Source organism: Tursiops truncatus, chromosome 8 (assembly GCF_011762595.2).
Source record: "Tursiops truncatus isolate mTurTru1 chromosome 8, mTurTru1.mat.Y, whole genome shotgun sequence".
Lineage (NCBI taxonomy): Eukaryota > Metazoa > Chordata > Mammalia > Artiodactyla > Delphinidae > Tursiops > Tursiops truncatus.
Window position 1 is genome coordinate 54,995,662 of NC_047041.1, and position 27,190 is coordinate 55,022,851.

Sequence of the window (27,190 nt, forward strand, 5' to 3'; positions counted from 1 at the left end):
AGGCTCTAGAGGCCGGGAGACACGCCCGCACGCGCCATTCCCTCCACTCTCGGGGTAGGCCGTGCGCAGGCGCACTGCGGCAAACTGGGCCAGGCCCCGCCTCCGCCTCCGCCTCGCCACGCCCGAGCAGGCGCGCTTCCTTGCGCGTGCCCGCCTACGGAGAAGTCGGCGGAAAGGAGGGGACGGGGAGGAAGGCTGAGGGAAGAGAGGGCACCCACGGGCGCCAGGGTGCATTGTGGGAAGGAGGCGGCAGCGTCCCGGGCGGGCGGGAGGTGCACCAGCGGCGGCGGCGGCGGTAAATCCTCCCGGCCGCTCACAGCACTGTCGAGCCGCATCCCCAGCCCGGCCTCGGACCGCGGCGCCCCTCCTGCCCCTCGCGGCTTCTCTCCCGCCCGCCCCTCCCCCCGGCGCGCCGGCCCTAACGAGCCGGCCGGCCGGCCTGGCTCCCCTCCCCGGCCCCGACGGGCGGGCGGGCTGCCCTGAGGAGGCGGGGAGGGGAGGGCTGGGCCGGCCGGCGGGCAGACAACGATGCCGAACTTCTGCGCGGCCCCCAACTGCACGCGGAAGAGCACGCAGTCGGACCTGGCCTTTTTCAGGTTCCCGCGGGATCCAGCCAGGTGAGCGGTGGGCGCGGAGCTGGCAGCCCGGGCCCTCCTCCGCGATGCGCGCTGCCAACCGCCGACCCCGGGCAGGCTCCGGGGCTAAGAGGGGCTGGGGGGGCACAGTTGTCGACCCCAGTCCGGCTCCGAGGTGGGGAGCGGGCCTCTAGCCGTGGGCGGGGTGGCGCTCTAGGGCCTTGGAGCACGTGCGCCCGCGGGGGCTCGGCGCGTAGGGCTCCACCCGAAATTAGAGGCAACTGGGGCGGCGAGGGCGGGGTAAGGTGGGTTCTCGCCCTGATGAGCTCGTGTGACCTCGGACAAGTCTCTGTCCTCCCTGGGCTTTAGTTTCCCCAGCTGTCAAAAGAGGGACTTGGATTCTATGGTTGTGGTCACCGGGGCCCTTCTACCCCCGGGACAGTGTTTCTTTTTGGAGTCCGGCCACCTTTGATCTCAAGTCAGGTCACAACTACTCCCTCCTTCGGACTTGTTCATGGTTCATATTCTGGCTCTGACCGTTACTCATTATCTCACTTGGTTAATGTGGGGATAACGGGGGGTGGGGCGGGGGCGGGGTACGCAAGAGGGCATGGGAGTTGGTATTGAAACCTCTTCTCTGAGGTAACCCACATGCTCTGACTTGTATTTAGAGAGTGGTAGAGTAGGGACTGTGTTTGAAAGGCTGAGGATTTTTTCCTTGGCATCCCTTGTTGATTCATTCATTTCAGATCAACACCTACTGTGTGCTAGGGCACTAACATTAGAGGTACTGGAAATTCACAGTGAACGAGGTAGCGGTGCTGCCTGCAGGAAGCTTACAGTCCATTAAGGAGGCAGATATGTAAGCAAGCGATTATAATATAGCATGCTGTTTATTAGTTCTACAAATATCTATCGAAGGCCTACTAGGTACTAGGCATTATTCTGAGCACTGGGAGGGTACAGATAAATAAATCGAAGTCCCTGCTGTCATGGAGTTTACGTTCTAGTGGGGTGAAATAAGTAAATATACCTTGTGTCAGACGGTGATAAATACTATGGAGAAAAAGCAAGTGTTTGATGGGAGATAGGGTAGGGGAATAGGAGTAGCAGGGGAGGCACGATTGCTATTTTAAATCGGATTATCAGAGAAGGCTTCACTAAGAGGGTGTATTTGAGCAAAGACCAGAAGTAGGTTAGGGGGTCAGCCATGGAGGTATCTAGGGGAAGAGCATTTCAGTCTCTGGAAACAGTAAATGCATAGGCAGGGCATGCTTGTTAGAGGTCAACCAGAAGTCTGGTTGGACTGCTAAAGCTGGTTTAAGGAAGGAGGGAGAGGAAAAGATGAGACCAGAAAAATGTGTGTGTGTATGTGGTAGGGGCAAATTGTGTAGGCCATTGTAGGCGGTGGAAAGCACTATGGCATTTATACTGAGTGAAATAGGAAGTCGTGGAAGGGTTTAGAGGGGAGAGACGTATACTTTAAACAGGATCACTGGGTACTTGTTAAATACATTGTAGGGAGGCAGAGGTGGGAGCAGAAAGGCCAGTTAAAGGCAATTGCGATAATCCAGGTTAATAGAGGAGGAGGTGGTAAGTAGTTGCATTTGAGATATATTTTGGAAGGTGAAACCAACAGGATTTGTTAATGGTGTAGATGTAGGTTGTAAGAGAAAAACTGAAGTCAAGAATGACTCTAAGATTTTTAATCTGAGCCTTTATTGAGCTATGGAAGACAGGGAGGAGCAGGTTTGGTGGAGGAATATTAAAAGTTTGGTTTAGGACATGTGAAGTTTGAGAGGCCTGATAGACATTCAAGAATAGATGTCTTCATACTATATACATCAGTGAACTCAAAATGGTCCATATTTAGATCAATGATCTAAATATTTAAGAGCTAAAACCATAAAAAGATATACAAGTCAGGAATTTAGAGACTTCCAGACTGGAGATTGTAAATATGGGTGTTCTCAATTTATAGAGGGTATTTAAAACCGTGGAACCAGGTAAATAAAGCAGAGTAGGTATGAGGATTGAGCCCTGGGGTGTTCCTAGTGTTTAAAATTCCGGGAGATGAGGAGGAACTAGCTCAAGAGAGTGAGGAAAAGCTGTTGGGTTCTGTGGGAGCAGAGAAGAGGAGCATCTTAATCTGCCTGAGCCTCACTCCATTCAGCATTATCTTCCTTTGAGACAAATTGGGAGTATATTTCACTTGCGTAATGAGGACACCACTAGTCAATTCTGGACCACAGGTTGTTCGTGTTCATAGGTAGTGGATACTCTTTTCATTATACTTCTTAGTCAGGGAGTATGTCCTTTAGGGGCTTACAGTCTCAGATTTGGAAGGAGTTTTTAGATCTAGTGCAGTATCCTTTGAAGTGTCAGAATTCCCTCAAGAATAGTGGCTTTTAAACCTTTTTTGGGTCTCTGTCCCCTTTGGGAATCTAATGTAAGGACCGTTGAGAGAAGACATCGACACAATTTCATGGCAAATTTTTTATGGACCCTTTAGGGATCCTGCGCATTTCTGACAGGTGAGCCTTTGCTAAAACACCCCCAGTACCAGTTTCTCTGCTTTGTGAGGGGATACTTGAGGATTCTGGACAGCATTGGCTATTGTTTCTTCCTTTTATTGAGTGGAAATGTGCCTCCCTATAATTTATGTTTGGGAGGTCCTAGTTTTGTTCTTAGGGTGACAATGAACAAAGCTGTTTCCTGTTTTATTTTATTTTTAAATTTTATTATTTTATTTAATTTATTTTTGGCCTTGCCGTGCGGCATGCGGGATCTTAGTTCCCCAACTAGGGATCAAACCCGTGCCCCCTAGAGTGGAAGTGTGGAGTTTTAACCACTGGACCGCCAAGGAGGTCCCTGGTGCCCTTTTTATGTAAGAGCCCCTTGAGTATTTCAAGACCAAATTATGAACTTTTCTTAATTTTTTTAAGAAAACATCTTTATTGGGCTTCCCTGGTGGCACAGGGGTTAAGAATACGCCTGCCAATGCAGGGGACACGGGTTCGAGCCCTGGTCAGGGAAGATCCCACATGCCGCGGAGCAACTAATCCCATGCGCCACAACTACTGAGCCTGTGCTATAGATCCCGTGAGCCACAACTACTGAAGCCCACGCCTAGAGCCTCTGCTCCACAACAAGAGAAGCCACCACAATGAGAAGCCCGTGCACCGCAACGAAGAGTAGCCCCCTCTCTGCAACTAGAGAAAGCCCGTGCCCAGCAATGAAGACCCAATGCAGCCTAAAATAAATAAATAAAATAAGTAAATTTATTAAAAAAAAATCTTTATCGAGATATGCACATACCATACAATTCACCCACTTAAAGTGTGCAATTCAGTGGCTTTTGGTATGTTACATTGTTAATTTTTAAATTTTTTGATAAAAATATACTGTTGTCCTTGGTATCTGCAGGGGACTAATTCCAGGACCCCCCCCACCACCGCGGATACCAAAATCCATGGATGCTCAAGTCCCTTATATAAAATGGCAGTAGTGGGCTTCCCTGGTGGCGCAGTGGTTGAGAGTCCGCCTGCCGATGCAGGGGACACGGGTTCGTGCCCCGGTCCGGGAAGATCCCACGTGCCGCGGAGCGGCTGGGCCCGTGAGCCATGGCCGCTGAGCCTGCGCGTCCGGAGCCAGTGCCCTGCGGCGGGAGACGCCACAACAGTGAGAGGCCCGCGTACTGCAAAAAAAAAAAAAAAAAAAATGGCAGTAGTATAACATAAAATTTGCCATTTTAACCATTTTTTTAAAACTATTTTTGAGTGTATAATTCAGTGGCATTAGTTACATTCACTGTGTTCTGCAATCATCACCACTCTCTATTTCCACAGCTTTTTCATTACCCTGAGCAAAAACTCTAACCATTAAGCAATAACTCCTCATATCCCAGTCAACTTTTCAGTCTCCATGAATTTGTCTGTTTTAGGTACTTTCTACTCATACTGTGAGTGGAATCATACAATAATAGTCCTTTTGTGTCTGGCTTATTTTACTTAACAGTGTATTAAAGATCTTAACTTTTTTCTGAACCAAAGGTCAATACTATAGGATTTCAAATTCTACTGAATTTGACAGTTTTTTTCCACTGTGCCCAGAGTTAATTATAATAAAGGAGTACATAGTTTCCAGAGTTGTTTATTGAATTAATAACAGTATTCTTAGGGTTAGTGATTATAACTAGTTTTTTTTTCTGTAAATGGGTTGTAGGGAGGATTGATAAAAGGTGACATTGCCACCCTACCTATTATTCAAAAGTTAACTCACATTGTTAACTAACAGTAAAGATAAGTATATTTAATGCTATTAAATAGTACATTTCCCATTCATATTTATAAATGCCTTGCACACTTTTAGAAACATCTATTTAGAGGTAACTTAAAATTCAAGAGTGTAGGGCTTCCCTGGTGGCGCAGTGGTTGGGAGTCCGCCTGCCGATGCAGGGGACACGGGTTCGTGCCCCGGTCCGAGAGGATCCCACATGCCGCGGAGCGGCTGGGCCCGTGAGCCATGGCCGCCGAGCCTGCGCATCCGGAGCCTGTGCTCCACAGCGGGAGAGGTCACAACAGTGAGAGGCCCGCGTACCGCAAAAAAAAAAAAAAAAATTCAAGAGTGTAATCAATAAACGGCACTATGTGGAATTTCATACTCTAATATCTCATTGGTTTAGAAAAAGTGGCATTAATGTACTTTTTAAAAAATATAAAATAATAGAATCAACTCACCTTAGGGCAGTGGCAGGGAGATAGATTACCTAAAGTTAAAGTTTAAAAAGAAAAACGCCTGAATCATGATTGCCCCAGGATGGCTTGACTAATAATGCCCAAGCTTGGCAGGAACCTGGGGGCAGGTTACAGTGGAACTCATCCCCAGACCAGGTAAAGGTAGAGCTAATGAATTGCTCTTATTATTAGAGAGAGTTGGGCAGTTAAAGGGCTCTCCTTCCTCCTCAGGCAGTTAGTACTGACTCATCCCTGAGCTAGTGAGGTCTTCCAAGTTTCTTTGGTAATTTAATCAAAGTTAATTGAGAGTTGATGTGCTCTAAGATGTAAAATGTAAAACGGTGGTTTCCCAGGCACTTGTGAGGGTCTCCAAGACCCTTTCAAGGAGTCTACAAGGTAAAAACTACTTCATAATAACACTGATATTATTTGCTTTTTTCATGCTCATTCTCTCAGGAGTGCACAGTGGAGTTTTTAGGGGCTAAGTAACATTGTGAAATCACTGCTCAGATAAATTACATTTTGTGTTCTATAAAATTTTCTAACTGTGATTATTCAGATGCAGGTGTTTGGTAGATATTTTCTTGGAAATGAACAAAAATAAGCCTGCCACGTCAAGGAAAGCAACTGACAGCCAAGCATTCAAGGAAAAATTAGAATTTTGGAAAATTTATATTCATCACTTTGAGCTTGACAGCTCTCTAATATTTAGACTTTTCTGATGCGATCAGTGGTGATATTGATAAATGTGACTTTTAATATATTGTATAGTGAAATGTGTTACCATTCCGATGGTCTGCCTAACTCAAACTGATAAATTCATGATTTTACAAAGACATGCATGGATAAAAGTTCTATTCAAAGTGCAAGTTAGACTAATGGATTTTAATGAAACAGTGTGAAAAGGCTCATTGGTCTGGTTTCAGATTCCACATTGCAGCTAATCTTTAAGAAACCACCACTTGTGGACTTCCAGTGTCCTATCAAAGAACATCCACAACTAAATGGGAAACAGAGGAATATTGTAATAACCTTTGAAACTACATGGCATTGAGGAGTCATTGTCTTTGGTTGAAGTCAACCAGAATAACATTTGGCAACAGATTAAATACAAAAGCAGATGTGAGAATCTAGGTATCTTCTGTTAAGTTAGACATTAAAGAGATTTGCAAAGATGGTGAACAGTGCCATTCTTTTCACTAAATGTTTTTTGTTTTGGAAAAATAGTTATTTTATTAAAATGTTTTCTGTGTTAACGTGTGATGGGATTGCTATTTTTAATGAATTAATAAATATTTTTTAAAATTCTAAGTTTTAGTTTCTATAATTATGAACATTGTTAGGTAAAATGCACATAAACAAAAGTTCTTTAGATAGTTAATAATTTAAGAGCTAAAGGGGTCCTGAGATTACGAAGTTTGAGAATCACTTCTGTAAGGTACAGTCTTAAAGTACTTTCATATGCTCTCATTTAATCCTCCAAACAATGCTGTGAGTTGTAATAATAACAATAATACTTAGAGAATACTTTATTCTGTGTGCCAGGTACTATTCTATGTGTTTTATGTACACTATTTCAATTAACCCTTGCAATAAATTTTGAGATAGTTTGAAACAGGAGGGAAGGGGGCAGGGCACAACCTTTAAAAGAATGACATAGCCATAGGACATGACAAAAACTTATTAGAACCAGCTAGCCATAGGACATGACAAAAACTGGTTAGAACCAACTAGATCCAAGATGGCGGAAGATTCAACTTCCAGTAGACCTTGAGCCTCATTATATGCTCATTGTAATATATTAGCTAAATGACACACCCACCAGCGCCATGACAGTTCTGAGGCCAACCATAAAAGGCCCAAAAGTGGGAGGTGGCCTAATTTCTGGAAATCCCCGCCCCCTCCCCGCCCCCCACAAATAGTTGGAATAATCCTCCCACTTATTAGCCTATGAAATTACCCAGCCCATAAAAACTAACGATGCCATATTTTGAGGTTCTGTTGCCTTCTGAGATGGCCCACACTCTGTCTATGGAGTGTGTTTCCCAAGGCCTCTCGCCTTCTGAGATGGCCCACACTGTAGAGTGTGTTTCTCTCTAAATAAATCCCATTCTTTTTAAAAATTTATTTAGTTATTTATTTTTGGCTGCATTGGGTCTTTTGTTGTTGCACACAGGCTTTTCTCTAGTTGCGGCGAGCAGGGGCTACTCTTTGTTGTAGTGCGTGGGCTTCTCATTGCAGTGGCTTCTCTTGTTGTGGAGCACAGGCTCTAGGCACCCGGGCTTCAGTAGTTGTGGCTTGCAGGGCTGTAAAGCACAGGCTCAGTAGTTGTGTTGCACGGGCTTAGTTGCTCCGCAGCTTGTGGGATCTTCCTGGACCAGGGCTCGAACCCGTGTCCCCTGCATTGGCAGGCGGGTTCTTAACCACTGCACCACCGTGGAAGTCCAGTAAATCTACTACTTACCTATCACATCATCTTCACATTCTTTTGCGAGGAGGCAAGAACCTTAAATTCACTGGGAACACTTTCAGATGAGCAAAGCAGACACAGAGAGGTTAGCTAACTTATTCAAGGTCCTACAGGAATATCTAAAACCCCAAATGTAGGATAAAGTATGTAATATTATCCAAACTTACTTGACCGTGAAACCTTCTTTTTTTTTTTTTTATTGGAACAGTTCTTTGACTAGTGTTCCTTGGAATATGGTTTGGAAATTCTGCATAAGTTGAAGACCATTGAAGGAAAATATTACAAACAAAACTTAAAAAGGAGTGGTCAATGATGGTTGAATAGTACTGAAAGAGTGAAAGTGAGGATAGAAAGTGACCATTGGATTTGGCAGGATGAAATTCATAACTTTTAGCTGTCCTGGGTAGCCATGATGAAATCTTGCACCGTCCCACTCTGTCCTGCCCAGAATGTGAATCATCCCTTCGTCCAGCACATCCACACTGTATACACTACCCACCCGTTAGTATTGGAAAAACATAGTATATATAGGGTTTGGTACTATACGTGGTTTCAGGCGTCCCCTGAGGGTCTTGGAATATATCCCCACGGATAAGGGGGAGACTACTGTACAGAGAGGTAGAGGAGTTTTACCTATCTGGGTGTGTGTGTGGGGGTACATACTCTTCAAATCTGAAAAGTTTTCCTCAATAAGTGACGTTTGAGCTAAGATCTGACGGCTGATGTTTGCAAAGGCTTTGGAAAGGAAGTGAAAAGCAATGAAGAGGATTCTAGGTTGAATAAACAGCATGGGGAACAGCTCTAGGATAAAAGGGATCACAGTGCATTCATGAAACTGAAGTAAGGCATGTGAGGGGGCAGAGTGCAAGGGTGGATGGCGATATGAAGAGGGAAAGGTCGACAAGATCTAGATTGTACAGAATCTTATGAGACGTGAGGTTCTTTATCCTAAGGGTAACGGGAAGTCACTAAAGGATCTTAAGCAGGGAAAGATATTCTCAAATTGGCTTTTTAAAAGCATTTTACGCTTGGAGAAGGGGTGAGAGAAAGGGAAGACTAGTTTGGAAGTAGATGGATTTGGGGAGTCATTACACTCTGCCAAGGGAAAAAAAAAAGTCTACAGAATCTGGAGTACAGGGCACAGAACAGCGACAAGGAGAGCTAGGACAGGGAAGACATTGGTTAAAAAAAATAATTGAGAGATAACTGTAAGTGTGTGTATACATCTTAACACATACACAAATACATGTATGAAAAAAACCCCCAAGATGTAGCCACAAGTCTCATAACTACTACTAAAACAAAACAAAACAAAACAAATACATGTATGCATGTAAAAAAGGCTTGTGGTTATATGTAATTTTTATAACTTATTGATGTAAAACATATATATACAGAAGATCACAAATCATAAGTGTATGGCTTGTTAGATTTTCAGAGTAACATGTCCATGAAACTTTTACCCAGATTTAAAAAAAATGGAATGTTACTAACATCCCAAACTTCCTCTCCCCTGTGGCCCTACTCTCCCCCATAATAGACGCTGTTTGACTTCACACACATTAGATTAGTTGGTTATTGAGGAGAAGGGGAAGAGTGATGGGGAGCTGTTTTATTGGTATATGACATACATAGGAAAAAGTGCAAAAATGGTAGTCTAGAACTTGATGAATTTTTACAAAATGAATATACCCAGGTTACATTCGAGATATAGAACATTACGAGCACCTCAGAAGCCTCCTTTGTGCCCACTCCTAGTCATTACTTCTCCCCAAATGTATCCACTGTTCTCACTATCATTACCGTTTTGGGGGTCTCCAAGCCACCCCCATATCCAGAGATTTACCAGGACTCATGGAACTCAGTGTTTAATTGTACTCACAGCTAAGATTTATTACAGCAATGTAATAAGAACACACATCTGGATCATGAGCGGAAAAAGACACAGGTAGAGTATGGAAGGATCCATGTGTAGGCTTCCTTATGCTCTCTCCCTCCCTTGAGGGGTCACTCAGATCCCACTTTCCCCACCAGTGAAAATGCAACATGTGTGCCATGTTTCTGCCCAGAGAAGCCCGTTAGAGACCCAGTGCCCAAAGTTTTTATTGAGGTCTGGTCATTTAGACACACTCTGCTTAGCATATGCTAAAATTCCAGACTCCCAGAAGGAAGGCAGGTGCTCATTAAAGGTCATACTGTTTGCACAGTCTAGGCGCCATAAGTCACCTTATCAGTTAGAAGAAGTTTTATGTCAGTGTAGGAAACTGTTTACCAGCCAAGTTCCCAGACATCAGCCAAAAGACCAGCCTTAAAAACAAGCCTTTCTGAGGATAGCAGTCTCAGGCCTGCTGTGTTAACTCTTTTTCTGCACAATCACCATAGATGAGTTTTGCCTACTCTTGAACTTAATATGAAAGGAATCACATAGTGTGTACTCCTGGCTTATTGTGCTCAACATTATGTTTGTGAGATCTAGCTAGTTCATTCATTCCCATTGCCATAGTAGTCTATATATAATAGTATACCACAGTTTATCCTTTCCACCCTTGATGGGCCAAGTTGTTTCACCTTCTCATCAACATTTGGTATTATTTCTTTTATATCATAGTCATTCATATGAGTATGTAGTAATATTTACAGTTTTAATTAGTATTTTCCTCATGACTAATGAGATTGAGCTTTTGAAAAAATTATTTTTTTTTTTAAATTTATTTATTTATATCTTATTTTTGGCTGTGTTGGGTCTTCATTGCTGCATGAGGACTTTCTTTAGTTGCGGTGAGCAGGGGCTTCTCATTGTGGTGGCTTCTCTTGTTGCGGAGCATGGGCTCTAGGCACACGGGCTTCAGTAGTTGTGGCACGTGGGTTCAGTAGTTGTGGCTCGCACGCTCTAGAGCGCAGGCTCAGTAGTTGTGGCGCATGGGCTTAGTTGCTTCGCAGCATGTGGGATCTTCCCTGACCAGGGCTTGAATCCGTGTCTCCTGCATTGGCAGGTGGATTCTTAACCACCGCTCCACCAGGGACGTCCTATTATTATTATTTTTTTTTACTGAGCATTTTTTTCATGTGTATTGGCCAGCTTTTTATTGTTAATTGCCTGTTCAAGTCTCTTGCCCATTTTTATATTGGGTTGTCTGATTTATTTGTAGGAGTTCTTCATATATATTTTGGATATGAATTCGTTGTTGGATTTGTGTATTGCAGATACCTTCTTCCATTTTGTGGGTTGCCGTTTCACTCTTAAGTGACTTCTTTTAATGAAGAAAAGTTATTAACTCTAAAGTAGCCTGATGTATTCATCTTTTCCTCTAGAGTTTATGTTTTCTGTTGCCTTTTTAAGAGATCTTTGTGCCAAGGTGATGAAGATGGTCTAGTGTGTTATCTTTTAGGAACTTTGTTTTACCTTTTATATTTAGATCTACAATTCACTTGGAATTTATTTTTTTGTATATGGTGTAACAATACAGGTCAAGATTCATTGTTTTTCATATGGATATCCCATTCAGCACTATTGAAAAAATTTGACTTCACTGCTGTGCAGTGTTACCTTTGTCTTAAGCATCCACAGCTCTTGATTTTGTTCCATTGTTTTATCCTTGTGCCAATACCAACCACACTGTCTTAATAACCTTTATAATAAGTCTTACTGTCTGGTAGTATAAGTCTTTCAACTTTTTTTCCCCAAGATTGTCTTGACTATGCTTGGTCCTTTGAATTTCTGTGTAAAGTTTTAGAATGATCTTTGTCATTTCTCTCTGTATCTCTCTCTGTCTCTCTCTCTCTGACTCTCACACACACACGCGCGCGCGCACACACACACACACACACACACACACACACACACACACACACACACACACACACACACACACACACACACACACACACACACACACAGAGACATGCCCAAAAGAACTTGTTGTGATTGTATTAAATCAGTAAATCATTTGGAGGAGAATTGATATCTTTTTTTTTTTTTCTTGCTGCTTTGGGTCTTCATTGCTGCACACGGGCTTTCTGTAGTTGCGTCAAGTGGGGGCTACTCTTCGTTGTGGTGCGTGGGCTTCTCATTGGGTGGCTTCTCTTGTGAAGCATGGGCTCTAGGCCTGCGGGCTTCAGTAGTTGCAGCACGAGGGCTCAGTAGTTGCGGCACATGGGCTCTAGAGCGCAGGCTCAGTAGTTGTGGTGCACGGGCTTAGTTGCTCCGCAGCATGTGGGATCTTCCTGGACCAGGGATCGAACCCATGTCCCCTGCAGTGGCAGGTGGATTCTTAACCACTGCGCCATGAGGGAAGTTCAGTATCTTTAGGATTCAGTGTACCAATCCATGAACTTGTATATCCCTCCATTTATTTAAGCTATTTAAAAAATTTTTTTCTGTTAGAGGTCTTACACATCTTTCACTAGGTTTATTTCTAGGTATTTGATATGGAACATGTAGGTGTAGTTAATTGGCCTCTCTGCTCAACCTTTCTCTTTTTTTAAAATATCTTTATTGGAGTATAATTGCTTTACAATGGTGTGTTAGTTTCTGCTTTATAACAAAGTGATGCTCAACCTTTCTTGATTGAATCTGAGTGTTCTTTTTACCAGAAAGCTACTTCAACTTAGTTCAGAAATAATACAGACCATAGTGTTCTGTGTAGAAGGTCTTCAGAGATTTAAGTATTAAAAAACAAACTTAACTCTAGCAATATGGCAAATTATTTTATGGTAAGAGTTTTTATACCAAATAATTTAGATGTTGAAACATGAAATATTTATAGTCATATTGTACAGCTGTGTAAAACTATGATTAAAATATGGACATCTTAGTCATCATTACTGTGTATAGTATTACTTCTTGGTCAAATGAGATGCTGAACAATTTAGGTGTGGTTTTATTTTAGGTTAGGTAATCGACATTTCACCATGGTTTTACATATTGAGAGTGGAGCAAATTAAGTGTCAGAGTGTTGTGTGTGTTTAGGGGTAAATTTGTAATGTTAAGACATAAGAAAATATACTATGATGTAATTATAAAATAAATATGTTTTCAAGTTTGTGACACTATATATTCATGGTGGACTTTTATTCTTAGAAGCTTGAAGAATGAAGGAAAGATCTAGTTGTAACCTTTAACAAATTACTTAACATTTCTGTGCCTTCGTTTCTTCATCTGCACAAGGGGGATAATAATAATAGTACTCCCTTTGTTTTTGTTTCTTTTTTTTTAATCAACTTATATTCAATTTTGTTTTCCTGAAATTTCTACCAGTAGAGCTTATTTTTGCCTTTTTAGGTACATAGAACATTTCTATCCCCTTTGGAAATAATTTAGAATAGTGTCTGGCTCTTAATAAGTGCTTAATAAGCATTGTGATGATGATGATGATGATGAAGAAAAAGAAGAAGAAGTATGATGATGAAGAAAAAGAAGAAGCATGATGATGAAAAAGAAGAAGAAGCATGATGATGAAGAAGAAGATGATGATGATGTTTTTTTGCAGATATTTAAGCACCAAGAGGACGTGGACTTTGTCTCATTCACTATCTTTAACATTGTCTGTGTACTAGATTGTGTAGACACAATCCATGCATTCATGGAGCTTGCAATCTAGTTTGTACATCATTGTAGATAATCATGTTTATAATAAAGCAGATGAATACAGCCATCATGCTTCCATAATCAACTAGTTATTTATAGAACATCTACTTACTAATTTTCTACAATGACCGTGTCTTTTCATATGCTTGTTTAAGTTGAAATCCTGAGGGGAATGTTAAGCCATTGGCCTCATGGTTGCGCAGTTTTTTGCTTGTATTGCTGATGATTGAGTCCTCTCTGATGCTAGGATGTCCTGGGAGTTGAAAGATTCAGGTTTAGGTTCTAGTTTTGCTGCTGATTTTGTACATGACTCTGAGTGAGTTACTTCTTAACCTTGTCTTTAATTGAACGTACTAAATGATTTCTGAGGTTTCTTCCAGCTCTCGTTTTGTTATTAATCAGCTTCTCCAAATTATGTTATGTTCTTTGGTTATAGGGGAGCAGGAATCCATTGTCCATAATAGATATTTACCTTAAAATTGAATGCTGAAATTTAAGTGTTGAGCTCATATTCCATTATTGTATTTTGGTTTTACTTTTATAGATGCCAGAAGTGGGTGGAGAACTGTAGGAGAGCAGACTTAGAAGATAAAACACCTGATCAACTAAATAAACATTATCGATTGTGTGCCAAACACTTTGAGACTTCTATGATCTGTAGAACTGTAAGTAACCAGAGGGCTTGTTTTTTTTGTTTCGTATCCTCTCACTTACTATTTGGTTGGAATGTAAAGCTTTATATATTAATGTTGGAGAGTATCCTTACAGCCTGCCACTTTTTTTTTTTAAGATGAAGACAAATTTGGAGCTTAATAGTATCTATTTTGTTCTTAAAAACCTGTTTTTATTTTCTAAACCCTTCTGTTTCTGATGCCCCATTCCTACTCACCAGAGGTAGCCACTTTTAAACTTCTTTTGTAGCCTTCAGAAAATTTTAGATGAGTATAAATGTGTATATTTAAAGTAAAGTTGGCATTTTTATTTGGATCAGCTTCTCTAGAGCTTTTTTATGAGTGAAATCTTCATCAAGGAATAGAGCTCTTTGTTTTCAAAGTTTTGTATGTACTGTTAGAACCAACCCTTAATTTTTATTTGCTGGACACAACAGGAAGCAAATCATGCAATTAATGTGAAAAAACGTTTCCATCAGTAATTTGCAATTTCATATCAAAACCTGACTCTCTCAGCCTTGCTACTGTTAACTGTGATTTTTGGCCAAGTTACTTCCCCTCTCTGAGCCCCAATTTCTAATGAAGAAATTAGATCAGATAATTCTTGAGGTCTAAGACTTTTAACCCTCTGTGATTCTGTTATTGCTATGATTCATAAAAGGCACAAATAGGACAGATTTGATTGAAATGAAGCAGACTTGAAACACTTAACTAGTTAGGAAGACAGTTTTGTTAAACAAATAATATATTCTTGTTTAGGTATTAAAACATGTATCATCTCAGTTATTGGGATAGACATAAACTTGATTTGAAGGTACACTATATATTGTTATGCAGCAATTTATTTTGATATTTTTTTCAGATACATTTTGCAGAGGCATCAGAAAACTAAAGAATGATTGGGTTATTTTATTTCTCAAAATTAATTGAAGCAGATACTTGTGAAGTCATTGGGAGGTGAGCCAATTCCGGTTCAACAGTTTAATCACAAATATTTGAGGGATATTTTTGCCTTGCTTTGTTAAGAGGGTAATAATGATCAAAATAAGAGATTTCATATGTTTAAAAGGCAAACTTTATGTTCTTGACATTAAGTAAAAATATCCCAAATTATTTTAAATACACAAGCCGTATGCATTTTTACATTTTTATTTTATTAATAAATATGGTCTCTTAATTAGTTAATTCCAATAAGACTAATGTGAGAAATATAAAATATAGTTCACTCATATTCTTGCTTATAGTTAGAGGATAGAACAGAACTATTTTCGCTTTTTAAATTTCCACATAATTCTTTAATCTTGGATCAATTAATGCAAATGTGAGATATTTTCTTTCAACACATGTAGAAGATATTGCTGTTAAATCTGGATTATCTAATACTTATACCCAGATGTTTTAAGAGTTTTGACTTCATTAGTTTGGCATTTAAGATCTCCTCAGTAAACATTTGTGGCTAGTTCAACGAGAGCCAGATATTATCTTTGATGCTAGAGTAAGATCATTACTTTATGCTCAAACCTTAAATCAGCTTAATAAAGATTAAATCTTGATACTGAATAAAAATTATCATGCACACGAATTGAATATAACCCTTATTGGCATGTGTACTTATAAATAGATGTAAAAAATTGCATGTTTTTTATTCATATATTGTTTTCTGGTCTATAATATCTTTCCTTGGTAGCAAATTAATTTTATTTGAATTTTTAAAGTCTTTACAATGTTTTATCCCTCCTCTCTTTATTTAATTGGTAAAATATCAAGAATTTACTGTGTATGTGGATATCTTTGCTTTTGAGATGTTTGCTAAGTAGGAAAGATGAGACACTTGGGGTATAGTATAGTTTTTGTTCCCTTCACTGATTGTGTCCAAAATCAATCCCTGATTCAAACTCCGTAGTAGACTCAGGATATTTGGCCCAACACTAGAAGCTGAACATCCTTAAGAAATAGATTTTCTTCTTTGTGTTTTCTATGAGGCTTGGGATTGAACTAGAAAACATTGACTGTAAATAGAAATTCTTCCCAAATGTGTTTAACAACTCTTCAGATGAAACCTAAGATAGTGTGTTCCCTTTAATTATATATTTTTCCATCATATTTTCCTAACCTTTCCTTGGGTGCAAAAACATAGGAATTGTTATTTTTGTTTGGCATATACTTTGAATACGCTTTATTAGTCATCTTTTTTTTTTTTTTTGTATTTTTTTTTTGCTGTACACGGGCCTCTCACTGTTGTGGCCTCTCCCGTTGTGGAGCACAGGCTCCGGACGCACAGGCTCATCGGCCATGGCTCACGAGCCCAGCCGCTCCGCGGCACGTGGGATCCGCCCGGACCGGGGCACGAACCCGTGTCCCCTGCATCGGCAGGCGGACTCTCAACCACTGCGCCACCAGGGAAGCCCTATTAGTCATCTTTGAGACAATCACTGCTCCTACAAAAGCTTTTTAAACTGAAGTGTATTTTGTTTTTATCAGTGCAAATTTGGGAATAAATTTCAGTGCAAATTTGGGAAGAAATTAAAGGCACTGTTTCTTTGGACTAGCTAGGGAAATGTAGTAGCAGTTATTCATCTGTTACTCTACCTCTTAATAAACTTCTTATCCCTACCTGACCTCCTCTGGTCTGGCTGTGGAAGACTGTCACCATCTAAGTATGCATCTAACTTCTAGCCAGGTTGGATTAGGTTAAGAGGAATTAAGATAGAGAATGGTCATCCTTCAATGATAAGAACATTAGAATTAGAAGGGAATTTAGAAATACCTAGTTCAGTGTTTGCAGAAGTGTGATTATGTATATCACTTGTGGTATATGAGTGATTTCAGGTGGCACATGAACCAATTTTTATTTTAGAAGTTTTGTAATATGTGTTAAAAGTATAACTAGCTCATCAAATCATTATTGTATAGTTTTTATTGCTTAAGATAATGTTAACTAAAAAAGTGAGTGGATTATGAAAAAGTATAGATGGTTGTGTAACTGAAATGGCAAACATTATGATCATTAGTATATGAATAACTTCATTTTGGGAAATACTGATCTAATTCAGTACCTGAGTTTTATTAAGAAGAGGAAACTGAGTCTAGAAAGGGAAAGAATTTAGTCAGGGTCTGAGAGTGAGTCACTGGTAGGATTTGGACTAGCCCCTAAGTCTCCTGTGTCCTAGTCCAATATTATTTCATGGTGCCTTGATGCTTCTCAATAATAGTAGCAAAGGTGGAGTGAACAGCAGGTAAAGGAGGGAAGAATTATTATAAAACATACAGGCAGATAGATTATTTGAGAAACTTTTGTGCCTGCTGTGTTTTGTGGGCTCATAGAAGAACAGAAAAGTAGCTGGGAGATTGAATCAGAAAAATATATGTAAAGTGCAAATACATTTTATTTTTTATGCCTACCATCAATTCAGTTCCTTCATTTATAGTAGAAAGATTGCCAGAAGGGCAAATGCAAAAATAGTTAGAAATAATAAGTGGATCTGGACTGACATCATCCATTCTACAAGTCTCTACACTTTAGAATTAGAGTTGAAGGAGTACTGGGGAAATCATTAACACTAGAATTTTATTTATGTGTGATACATTCTTAAGGACAGTCTCTGAATTAACACATTTTTCTTTTTCAGAGCCCTTATAGGACAGTTCTTCGAGATAATGCAATACCAACAATATTTGATCTTACCAGCCATTTGAATAATCCACACAGTAGACACAGAAAACGAATAAAAGAATTGGTATGTCAGTGTGCTTCCAGATTTCCTATCCTCTATAATATTATGAAATCAAATATAGATGCATTCATGTAAAAATGGGACCAAGTTACTATCTACTCCAGAGGTAGCATTATGGGAAATTAATGCTATGGTTATTGTTGAAGTAGTGTGGACATAAGATGATTAGTTTGTTTTAGTATTTACGTTGGAAAATCTTCTTCAAATTTAGCCAATTGATACTCGTTGACTTGAGCCAAAGTATGCTGTTAATTACAGGCTCCTAACTCATTCTCTTCCAGGGAAGAAGAAAAAAAAAAAACCCACCTTTTCTTTTGTAGTAAAGAAAATGGGGCTGAGGTATATATCCAGAATTAAGCACAAAGGGATAAGTGAAAGTTAAGACATGGGTAGTTTTACTAGAAATAAGGATTCTATCACTATTAAGTACTGACAGGGTTTACAAAAAGCTTTTAAATCTCTGTATGTGGCATCTTTTTGCATGTTTTTACAAACCTTTGATAACCTTGAAACCTGTCTGTTTTTTATTGACCTCAAATGAACAGAATTAAATTACTCAGACTCCTCAGACCATTGCTTTCTGTCATCATTGCCACCAGGAAGTCCCTTGTTTGTTTATTTTCTTTCCTTCTTCCATTATTACCATTTCCTTTCCTCCCCTCCCTTTTGTATCCATGCTAGTGCACTTAATATGTCATTTCAGTCCACCGACTATGCGCTTTTTTAATATAACTGTCCAATTTTCCTCATTTTCTTCTCTGTTTACCTTTCATATTTAGATCTGTGATCCATTTAAATTTGTATGTGTGGTGTCCAGTAGAGACCTAATTTTATTTTTCTCTTAATAGAGATCAAGTTTTCCCAACATGGTCTGTTAATCCGTCTGGTGTAAGGTGCCACCTCTGTCGTATACCAAGTTTACATATATGCAAGGCTGTTTCTGGGAACTCTGTTATGTTCCACTGGAAGATTTGTTTGTTTACAGCTATACCACACTTTTTAAAATTACCATCGCTTTATATTATATCTTATTTTCAAAAAGGATGATTTCTTAATTCTTCTTTTTCAAAATTGTCTTAGCTATTTGTAGACCTTTATTTGTCCATGTGAATTTGAGAATCCTTTTGTCATGTTCTAGAAATTCTGTTGAGATTTTCATTATAAGTACTTTGAATTAATATTTTTACAATGTTAATTAGTCTTATCCATAAACTGAAAAAAAAAAAACCCAATAGAATAGCTATCAAGTAGTAGCAATCATTGACAAAACTACTGGTTCTTTGAAAAGACTATTAAAACACTTTCAGGAGTGCAAAAAGTAAAAAATTTGAAAAAAATTCAGGGTTTTTGTTGCAGTTCTTTTTTTTTTTTTTGCGGTACTTGGGCCTCTCACTGTTGTGGCCTCTCCCGTTGCGGAGCACAGGCTCTAGATGTGCAGGCTCAGCAGCCATGGCTCACGGGCCTAGCCGCTCCGCGGCATGTGGGATCCTTCTGGACCGGGGCATGAACCCGTGTCCCCTGCATCGGCAGGTGGACCCTCAACCACTGTGCCACCAGGGAAGCCCTGTTGCAGTTCTTTAGAAGAGAACGTGTACATCCTTCCTTAGATTAATTTTTTTTAATTTAATTTAATTTTTATACAGCAGGTTCTTATTAGTTATCTGTTTTATACATAGTAGTGTATATATGTCAATCCCAATCTCCCAATTACCTTAGATTAATTACTTCCTAAATACCTTATGGTTTTTGTTGATATAGATAATGTATTTCTGGTTGAGAGATTGTTTCCACCAATTTTGAAGATCCCTTTTTATTAATTCTAATAGTCTACTGAGTTTTCTATGTAGTTGATTGTATCATCTACAAATAAGGACAAATTTGCCTCTTCTTTCAGTTCTTCCAATTTTAATTTTTTCTGTAGCCTGTCTTATTGTTTAGTCAAGATCACCTCTAGTACTGTATTGAGTAGTCCCAGTAATGTCACTGCTGGTACACTTGCCTTATTCCATTAAGTATGATAGTTTTGTTGGTATTGTTAGATAATTTTTATCAAGTTAAAGAAATTCCCTTCATTTCCTTCTAGTCCTCACATTCACAGTTTTTATCATAACTTGTTGAACTTATCAATACTTTCATTGCATCTGTTGAGTTCTCATTTTTTTTGTTCTTTAATGCTGTGAATAACATTGATGGATTTTCTGTTGTTGAACCATCTTTGCATTCCTATGATGAACCCTAATTGATTGCAGTATATCTCCCTTCATTTTCATACACTGTTTGATTCAGTTGGTCAGTATTTTATCTACGGTTTTGCATTTATAAGTGTTGGCCTATAATTTCTTTTCATGTATTCCTTTTATCCAGTTATGATATCAAGGTTCTGTTAGCCTCATAAAATAATTTAGATAGCTTTTCTTTTTTCCCTCTCCTAATTTTTCCAGAAAAACTTGTATAAGGTAGCTATTGTCTGCTCTTGAAAGTTAGGTTGAACTTTGGTAAAACCATTAGCGCTTTGGGTGGATGAGGGAATATTTTGATTACCATTTCTGTTTGTTTATTAGTAGTTTCTCTTTCTTCTTGTGTTCTATATGTTTCCAAAAGTTTATGAACTTCATCTAGGATTTTAGGATGCTTGCCTTTCTCTGCTCCTAAAATTACTTTAGTAGTCTTTTTGAAGAAACAGTAGTGAGTTTTATCACTGATTGCCTTACTTATGAGCTGTTTTATTGGTTTCTTCTTGATTTGAAGGATTTACTTTTTGGCTCTTTTTTAGCTTCTTGAATGTTTAACTCATTTATGTATATTCAAAGCTATAAATGTCTAAATATATTTTAGCTATATCCTACAATTTTAGACATGTAGTGCTTTTATTGTTCATCTGTATTTTGTAATTTCCCCTATTTCTTTAGTATAAGATTATTTTTGTTCTTAGTTTCTAGACATGGGTTTATTTTTTAAAACTTTTTTCCCCCAAATGTTGTTAACTGATACATAGAGGGTATGTATAGTCTATGTGATATTCTTTCTAGTTTTTTTGCATCCATCATTGGTATTGAAATCTGATGCCAGCCTGATTCTTGTTCCTTTTTAGGTGATTGCGTTTTTCTCCTTCACAGCCTTCAGCATTTTTCTTTATATTTGATATTTCAAATTTCACTAAACTGTATCTAGATGGCAGGTTTTTTTCTTATCCAGATGTACATCTTAAAGTTCTGAGAAATCTTCAGTTTTTATTTCTTCATGCATTTCTTCTCATCTATTTATTTGTTTTTTTCTGGGATTTCTTATAGTTGAATGCTGACACTACACAACAGTCTTCCACCTCAGCTTTTTTCTTAGTCATATGAACCAGGGGTGAAGAGCTCAACGACTTCCCATCCTGTAGCTACCATTTCCCTGCTCTGCCCCTCAAGGAACCTCAGATATCTTACAGCAGGCACACTCTTCCAGAAGTGCCATCCTTGTAACTCCACAGCCCATAGGATAAGGAGGGAATATTCCAGATTGGCTAACCTGCTGACATTCTTGTTATCAATATCATGTCCCGTGCTACCCAGCAGGCACCTTGACGTCTCCAGCTGTCACTGGTACTGCTGCTTTCATGCCCCACAATAGTAATGGAATGGGTTATGATCTAAGAATTCTAGTGGGTTAGAGGGAGAGAAAAGGACATAATTGAAAAGTTCTTCCTCAGTCTAACCCTGTATATGTCACTTGGCTCTCTATGCTATATGTATCCATTTCTCTTCCATATTGACACTGTCACTTTCTGCTTCCCAGAGGTTTCTCATAGCTTTTGTATTAGGTTCTGGGATCCAGCAACTCCCTTTTACATGGCAATCCCAGGGGTTAGATTGGGCGGGGGGCATGGTTTATGGCCCCTTGGATTTGACCTCAAATGCCATCATATACTTTCATGCCTTTTATTAATATTAGCCAATACACACTTGTAACCCCAAATTATGATGATATAGGTATAAAAGTAAGTTAAATGATGTATTCTTTACCCTCTAGTATTTTATTATAAACTTGGAGTCATTAACAAATTATTGTTCCAGTTTTCCTGTCATCTGTCTGTTTGAAGAATGTATTCTTTATGAAGAATTCATGCTCTTAAAAGAGCTAAATTTGGGACTTCCCTGTTGGTCCAGTGGTTAAGACCCCGCGCTTCCACTGCAGGGGGCACGGGTTTGATCCCTGGTTAGGGAACTAAGATCCCGCATGCCAAAAAAAAAAAAAAAAGAATTAAATTTGACTCATAATATACTTTTTACTTGTGAGTCTGTGGTGATAATACTAGAGTTCAGTTTTCTCAAAGATATTTTTTTCTTGTCATTTAGAGTGAAGATGAAATCAGGACACTGAAACAGAAAAAAAGTAAGTGATAGTGTTAATGACTCAACTTCTGAATGCCTTTTTAAAAGGCCTTGACCTGGTAAGGACAAATAAATATGTTTTATGTCCAAAAACCTGCTGTGAGAATGATGTAAGAGTGTGATAGGCATTGTCCTGTGGTCTGAATTGTCTGTGAGATAAAGTCTTAGTTTGTCTTTATTGAGTGCCACTATGGCATGCACTTGGCCTTCTCTCTCTCCACTAGGTGCTCCCAGTGTGATAAGGATGGCAGGCACACAGGCAGAGTGTCCTAGTGTAGGGAAAGAAAGGAGCAGAATCTCTGTCCACCCAATGTGTAGTGCATACTAAGTTCTTGGTAGATATTTAAGGAATAAATGCTGTTGAGACACTTGGGCTCACAGAGAGTAGGAGTCACAATAGCTGTTCTCCAGGTACTGATGCCTGAGCTGTGTCACTAAAGAATGAGGACTGGAAGGTTTTTCTGTTCTTGTCAGTTATTACCATTACTCTTCCTTTCCTATCTCCTCCTCCTACTACTATTATTATTAACATAACTTTTTTTATTGAGTGCTTACTGTGTGCCAAGTCATTATTATAAGTGCTTTACTTATATTAATTCATGTAATTCTCATAGTAGCCCTGAGGAAAGTACTATTATTTTCCCCCTTTATAAATGATGAGACATGGACTCAGGCAAAGAAAGGAGGGAAAGATAGTCTGTGCAGTGCCTTGAAACAGGATGCCAGATTTGGGAAACTACACACATTTTGTTGTTGGAGTGTCTAATAACCCGTGATGGTTAAAAAATAAACCTAAAGGGACCACAGGGGTCAGGACTTTCAGGGTTGTGTGTATGACTATGGTCAGGAGCCTTATTAACCTCAGGGCCGCAGTTTTCCCATCCAAATATGAAGAGATTAGGCTAAGATTTCTAATATTCTAATATAGCCCTAAAAATTGCATGAATATGCTTTATATTGTATTGTCTCATCTCCCATAGAAAAGCGTAGATTAATGGTTTGATAGAAACAATGTCAGCAGGTACCTTGGAGCTAGAGAAGCTTGGATTTGAATTTCACCTCCATCTGTGACCTTGGACAATTATTTATTGTCCTCATTTGTCAAATGGGGTTGATACCACGTGCCTGTACAGGGAGCAGTGTGCTACGTATAAAATGCCAACGCAGTGCCTCAGTACATATTAGTTCTCTTCCCCTTCCTTTTTGTGAGGACGTGGACTATCTTTTATTACTCTGTATATATGATGTGCCTTATTAAGTTTATAAGAAATTGTTCCTCTCATGATAGCATTGACATACAGGATTAAAATATATCCATTCACAGTGTTTGTCTCCTCCACTAGAGTGTATCTTAACCTGTGTATCCTAGTCTGTGGTCCAGTAGGTACCCAATGAGTGTTGAATGAATGAATTTGTGGGTTTTAAATATTTAACCAATCAAAAATGTAATTTTTTTGTTTGTATGATTCCTTATGAGCCTGTTTATAAAATTAATTCTTTGTTTTCCAGTTGATGAAACTTCTGAACAGGAACCAAAACATAAGGAAATAAACAACAGCAATGCTCAGAACCCCAGTGCAGAAGAAGGGGGTGAAGAGCAGGATGAAGACATTTTACCTTTAACCCTTGAAGAGAAGGAAAACAAAGAATACTTAAAATCTTTATTTGAAATTTTGATTCTTATGGGAAAACAGAACATACCTCTGGATGGACATGAAGCTGATGAAATCCCAGAAGGTCTCTTTACTCCTGATAACTTTCAAGCACTGCTGGAGTGCCGGATCAATTCTGGTGAAGAGGTTCTGAGAAAGCGCTTTGAGACAACAGCAGTTAACACATTGTTCTGTTCAAAAACACAGCAGAAACAGATGCTAGAGATCTGTGAGAGCTGCATTCGGGAAGAAACCCTCAGGGAAGTGAGAGACTCTCACTTCTTTTCCATCGTCACTGACGACGTGGTGGACATAGCAGGGGAAGAGCACCTGCCTGTGTTGGTGAGGTTTGTTGACGAAGCTCACAACCTGAGAGAGGAATTTGTGGGCTTCCTGCCTTATGAAGCTGATGCAGAAATTTTGGCTGTGAAATTTCACACTACGATAACTGAGAAGTGGGGATTAAACATGGAGTACTGTCGTGGCCAGGCTTACATTGTGTCCAGTGGATTTTCTTCCAAAATGAAAGTTGTTGCTTCTAGACTTTTAGAGAAATATCCCCAAGCTATCTACACACTCTGCTCTTCCTGTGCCTTAAATATGTGGTTGGCAAAATCAGTGCCTGTTATGGGAGTATCTGTCGCGTTAGGAACAATTGAGGAAGTTTGTTCTTTTTTCCATCGATCACCACAACTGCTTTTAGAGCTTAACAATGTAATTTCTGTCCTATTTCAGAACAATGAAGAAAGGGGCAAAGAACTGAAGGAAATTTGCCATTCTCAGTGGACAGGCAGGCATGATGCTTTTGAAATCTTAGTGGACCTCCTACAAGCACTTGTTTTATGTTTAGATGGTATAAATAGTGACACAAATGTTAGATGGAATAACTGTATAGCTGGCCGAGCATTTGTACTCTGTAGTGCAGTAACAGATTTTGATTTCATCGTTACCATTGTTGTTCTTAAAAATGTTCTATCTTTTACAAGAGCCTTTGGGAAAAATCTTCAGGGGCAAACTTCTGATGTCTTCTTTGCAGCCAGTAGTTTGACTGCAGTGCTGCATTCACTAAATGAAGTGATGGAAAATATCGAAGTTTATCATGAATTTTGGTTTGAGGAAGCCACAAATTTGGCAGCCAAACTTGATATTCAGATGAAACTCCCAGGGAAATTTCGCAGAGCTCAGCACAGTAACCTGGAATCTCAGCTAACCTCTGAGAGTTACTATAAAGAAACTCTAAGTGTTCCAACAGTGGAACACATTATTCAGGAACTGAAAGATATATTCTCAGAACAACACCTCAAAGCTCTTAAATGCTTATCTCTCGTACCCTCAGTCATGGGACAGCTTAAATTCAATACATCAGAGGAGCATCATGCTGACATGTACAGAAGTGATTTACCTAATCCTGACACACTCTCTGCTGAGCTGCATTGTTGGAGAATCAAGTGGAAACACAGAGGGAAAGATATAGAACTTCCATCCACTATTTATGAAGCCCTTCATCTGCCAGACATCAAGTTTTTTCCTAATGTTTATGCATTGCTGAAGGTCCTGTGTATTCTTCCTGTGATGAAGGTTGAGAATGAACGCTATGAAAATGGACGAAAGCGTCTCAAAGCATACCTGAGGAACACTTTGACAGACCAAAGGTCAAGTAACTTGGCTTTGCTTAACATAAATTTTGATATAAAACACGATTTGGATTTAATGGTGGATACATATATCAAACTCTATACAAGTAAGTCAGAACTTCCTACAGATAATTCAGAAACCATTGAAAATACCTAAGAGACTTTTAACATAGGCTTTCTCTTATATTTGATATTTGAAAAAATCTGTAAGAAATTTGAAAATATCTTACAGAAAAGTTGTAAGGTGTACGTAGGCCACTTAATCACTGAATATCTTGACCTGTAGGCCTCCCTTTGAGTACATTAGTCATTGATAATCTGCCTGTTTAAATGGCCCGTTTGAAGGCCCATGCTTTGGAGACCTAACTGTTCTTCCAGAAGATAGCATTGAAAGTACCATGTTACACTCTGTGTGATCTCTGCTAATGGCACTTTGAAATTGTATTAGTTAAGTCATTTTAGATATAACATTTGTCACTGTGGATCCAGTTGTCAGGTACTTAGGTATCATTTCTTTGAAGAAATAAATTTTGAGGAGGTATGGGAGATAGGAATACATTTTATAAAACATTACAGTGAAGCTCATGACTGACCTTTGAATAGTAGGAGTTTTAAGTATGCTGTTAAAAATCTGCAAGGGACCGTTAAAATGATCAGACTGTAAGAGAAACGTGTGAGCTCACCAAACAGGGATTTCAGTGTAGATTTTGCCTTTATCAAATGAAGTTGAAGGAACAAGTTATAGTTAAGGTTTGAATGGAAGAGCCTGCCATTGTTGTTCCACATCTGATTGTTGCTGTTTACATTCCTTTATTGAGCCTACATCTTCATAAGCTTTTTGACAGGTATATGTTGAACACTTCTGTTTCATGGTCAAGACAGGATCAGAGACCATGGATACTGACAACTGATTTGTCTGTTTTCTTCTGTCTTTTTCCATGACTATATCTACTGCCTCATCTTGATTTACAAACAAAACCTAGAAAACCTACAAAAATAAGTGTTTTGTGGTTTATCTAGGAATAATATAGAAAATATTGCTGTTATTTTTGGTGAAGAAAATCAATTTTGTATAGTTTATTTCAACCTAAATAAAATGTGAATTTTGTTTAAAGTTCAGGTACATTGTTTTTGATGGGGACAAAACAGATTCTTGTGGTAAATTCTCTTTTCAAAAATATTTCTCACCTTCACAATTGAAGATCAGGTCTTTTTTTTTTTCTTTTGGTGTATGGTTTACTACTTGGGGGAATTAAAAAAAGCCATTTTAATTGTGAAATTATTAAATGTAAGATTCATCTAACGTTTTAAGTATTATATGCTGTATGACCCCTGATATAAATTGTTAGTGTTTGCGTAATTGTTGCTGGCTAAAATGTAAATGAATGAATATTGCAAAGATGTCATTGCATTATTTTATGTTGGGATAAGTTAGTGTTATTTGAGTTTCAGAAAACAGGATGGGGGTATATTTGCGGAGTGCTGGGTCTTACTGATAGCAGTGCATTTCCCTGTTGTGGACAAACCTGGCAGATGTGTCAAATCAGGACACATTTCCCATGCAGGCTGTAAAAAAGATAACAGAGTTTATCTTATATCCAGAGCTCTAAGAGGTGCCTCTGTCCTTGACAGAAAGAACTGATGGGTTCATGATGGCAGGATGACCGAAAAAGAGACACAGAGCTGGCCTTTTAATCGCTGCATACAGTTCTTAGGACACTTAATAGTGGTGTGACCTTGGCAGATTATATAATC

At 39.1% G+C, this 27,190-nt stretch overlaps 1 protein-coding gene across 2 annotated transcripts; it reads left to right on the forward strand.

Moving 5' to 3' along the window:
* The first annotated feature begins 34 nt into the window (after positions 1 to 34).
* Positions 35 to 26,838, forward strand: THAP12 (THAP domain containing 12). 2 transcript variants are annotated; one of them, XM_019948800.3, is made up of 5 exons: positions 198 to 617; positions 13,913 to 14,033; positions 17,669 to 17,776; positions 22,114 to 22,150; positions 23,659 to 26,838. In XM_019948800.3, exons 1-5 carry the CDS (start codon positions 529 to 531, stop codon positions 25,590 to 25,592), a joined length of 2,289 nt encoding a protein of 762 aa, XP_019804359.2. In that variant the 5' UTR covers positions 198 to 528; the 3' UTR covers positions 25,593 to 26,838. The 2 variants fall into 2 exon arrangements, 1 of the variants encoding a protein (XP_019804359.2); XR_012333406.1 differs by lacking the exons at positions 13,913 to 14,033; positions 17,669 to 17,776; positions 22,114 to 22,150; positions 23,659 to 26,838 and adding an exon at positions 3,521 to 11,684 and having other exon boundaries at positions 35 to 617.
* Positions 26,839 to 27,190: the final 352 nt, after the last annotated feature.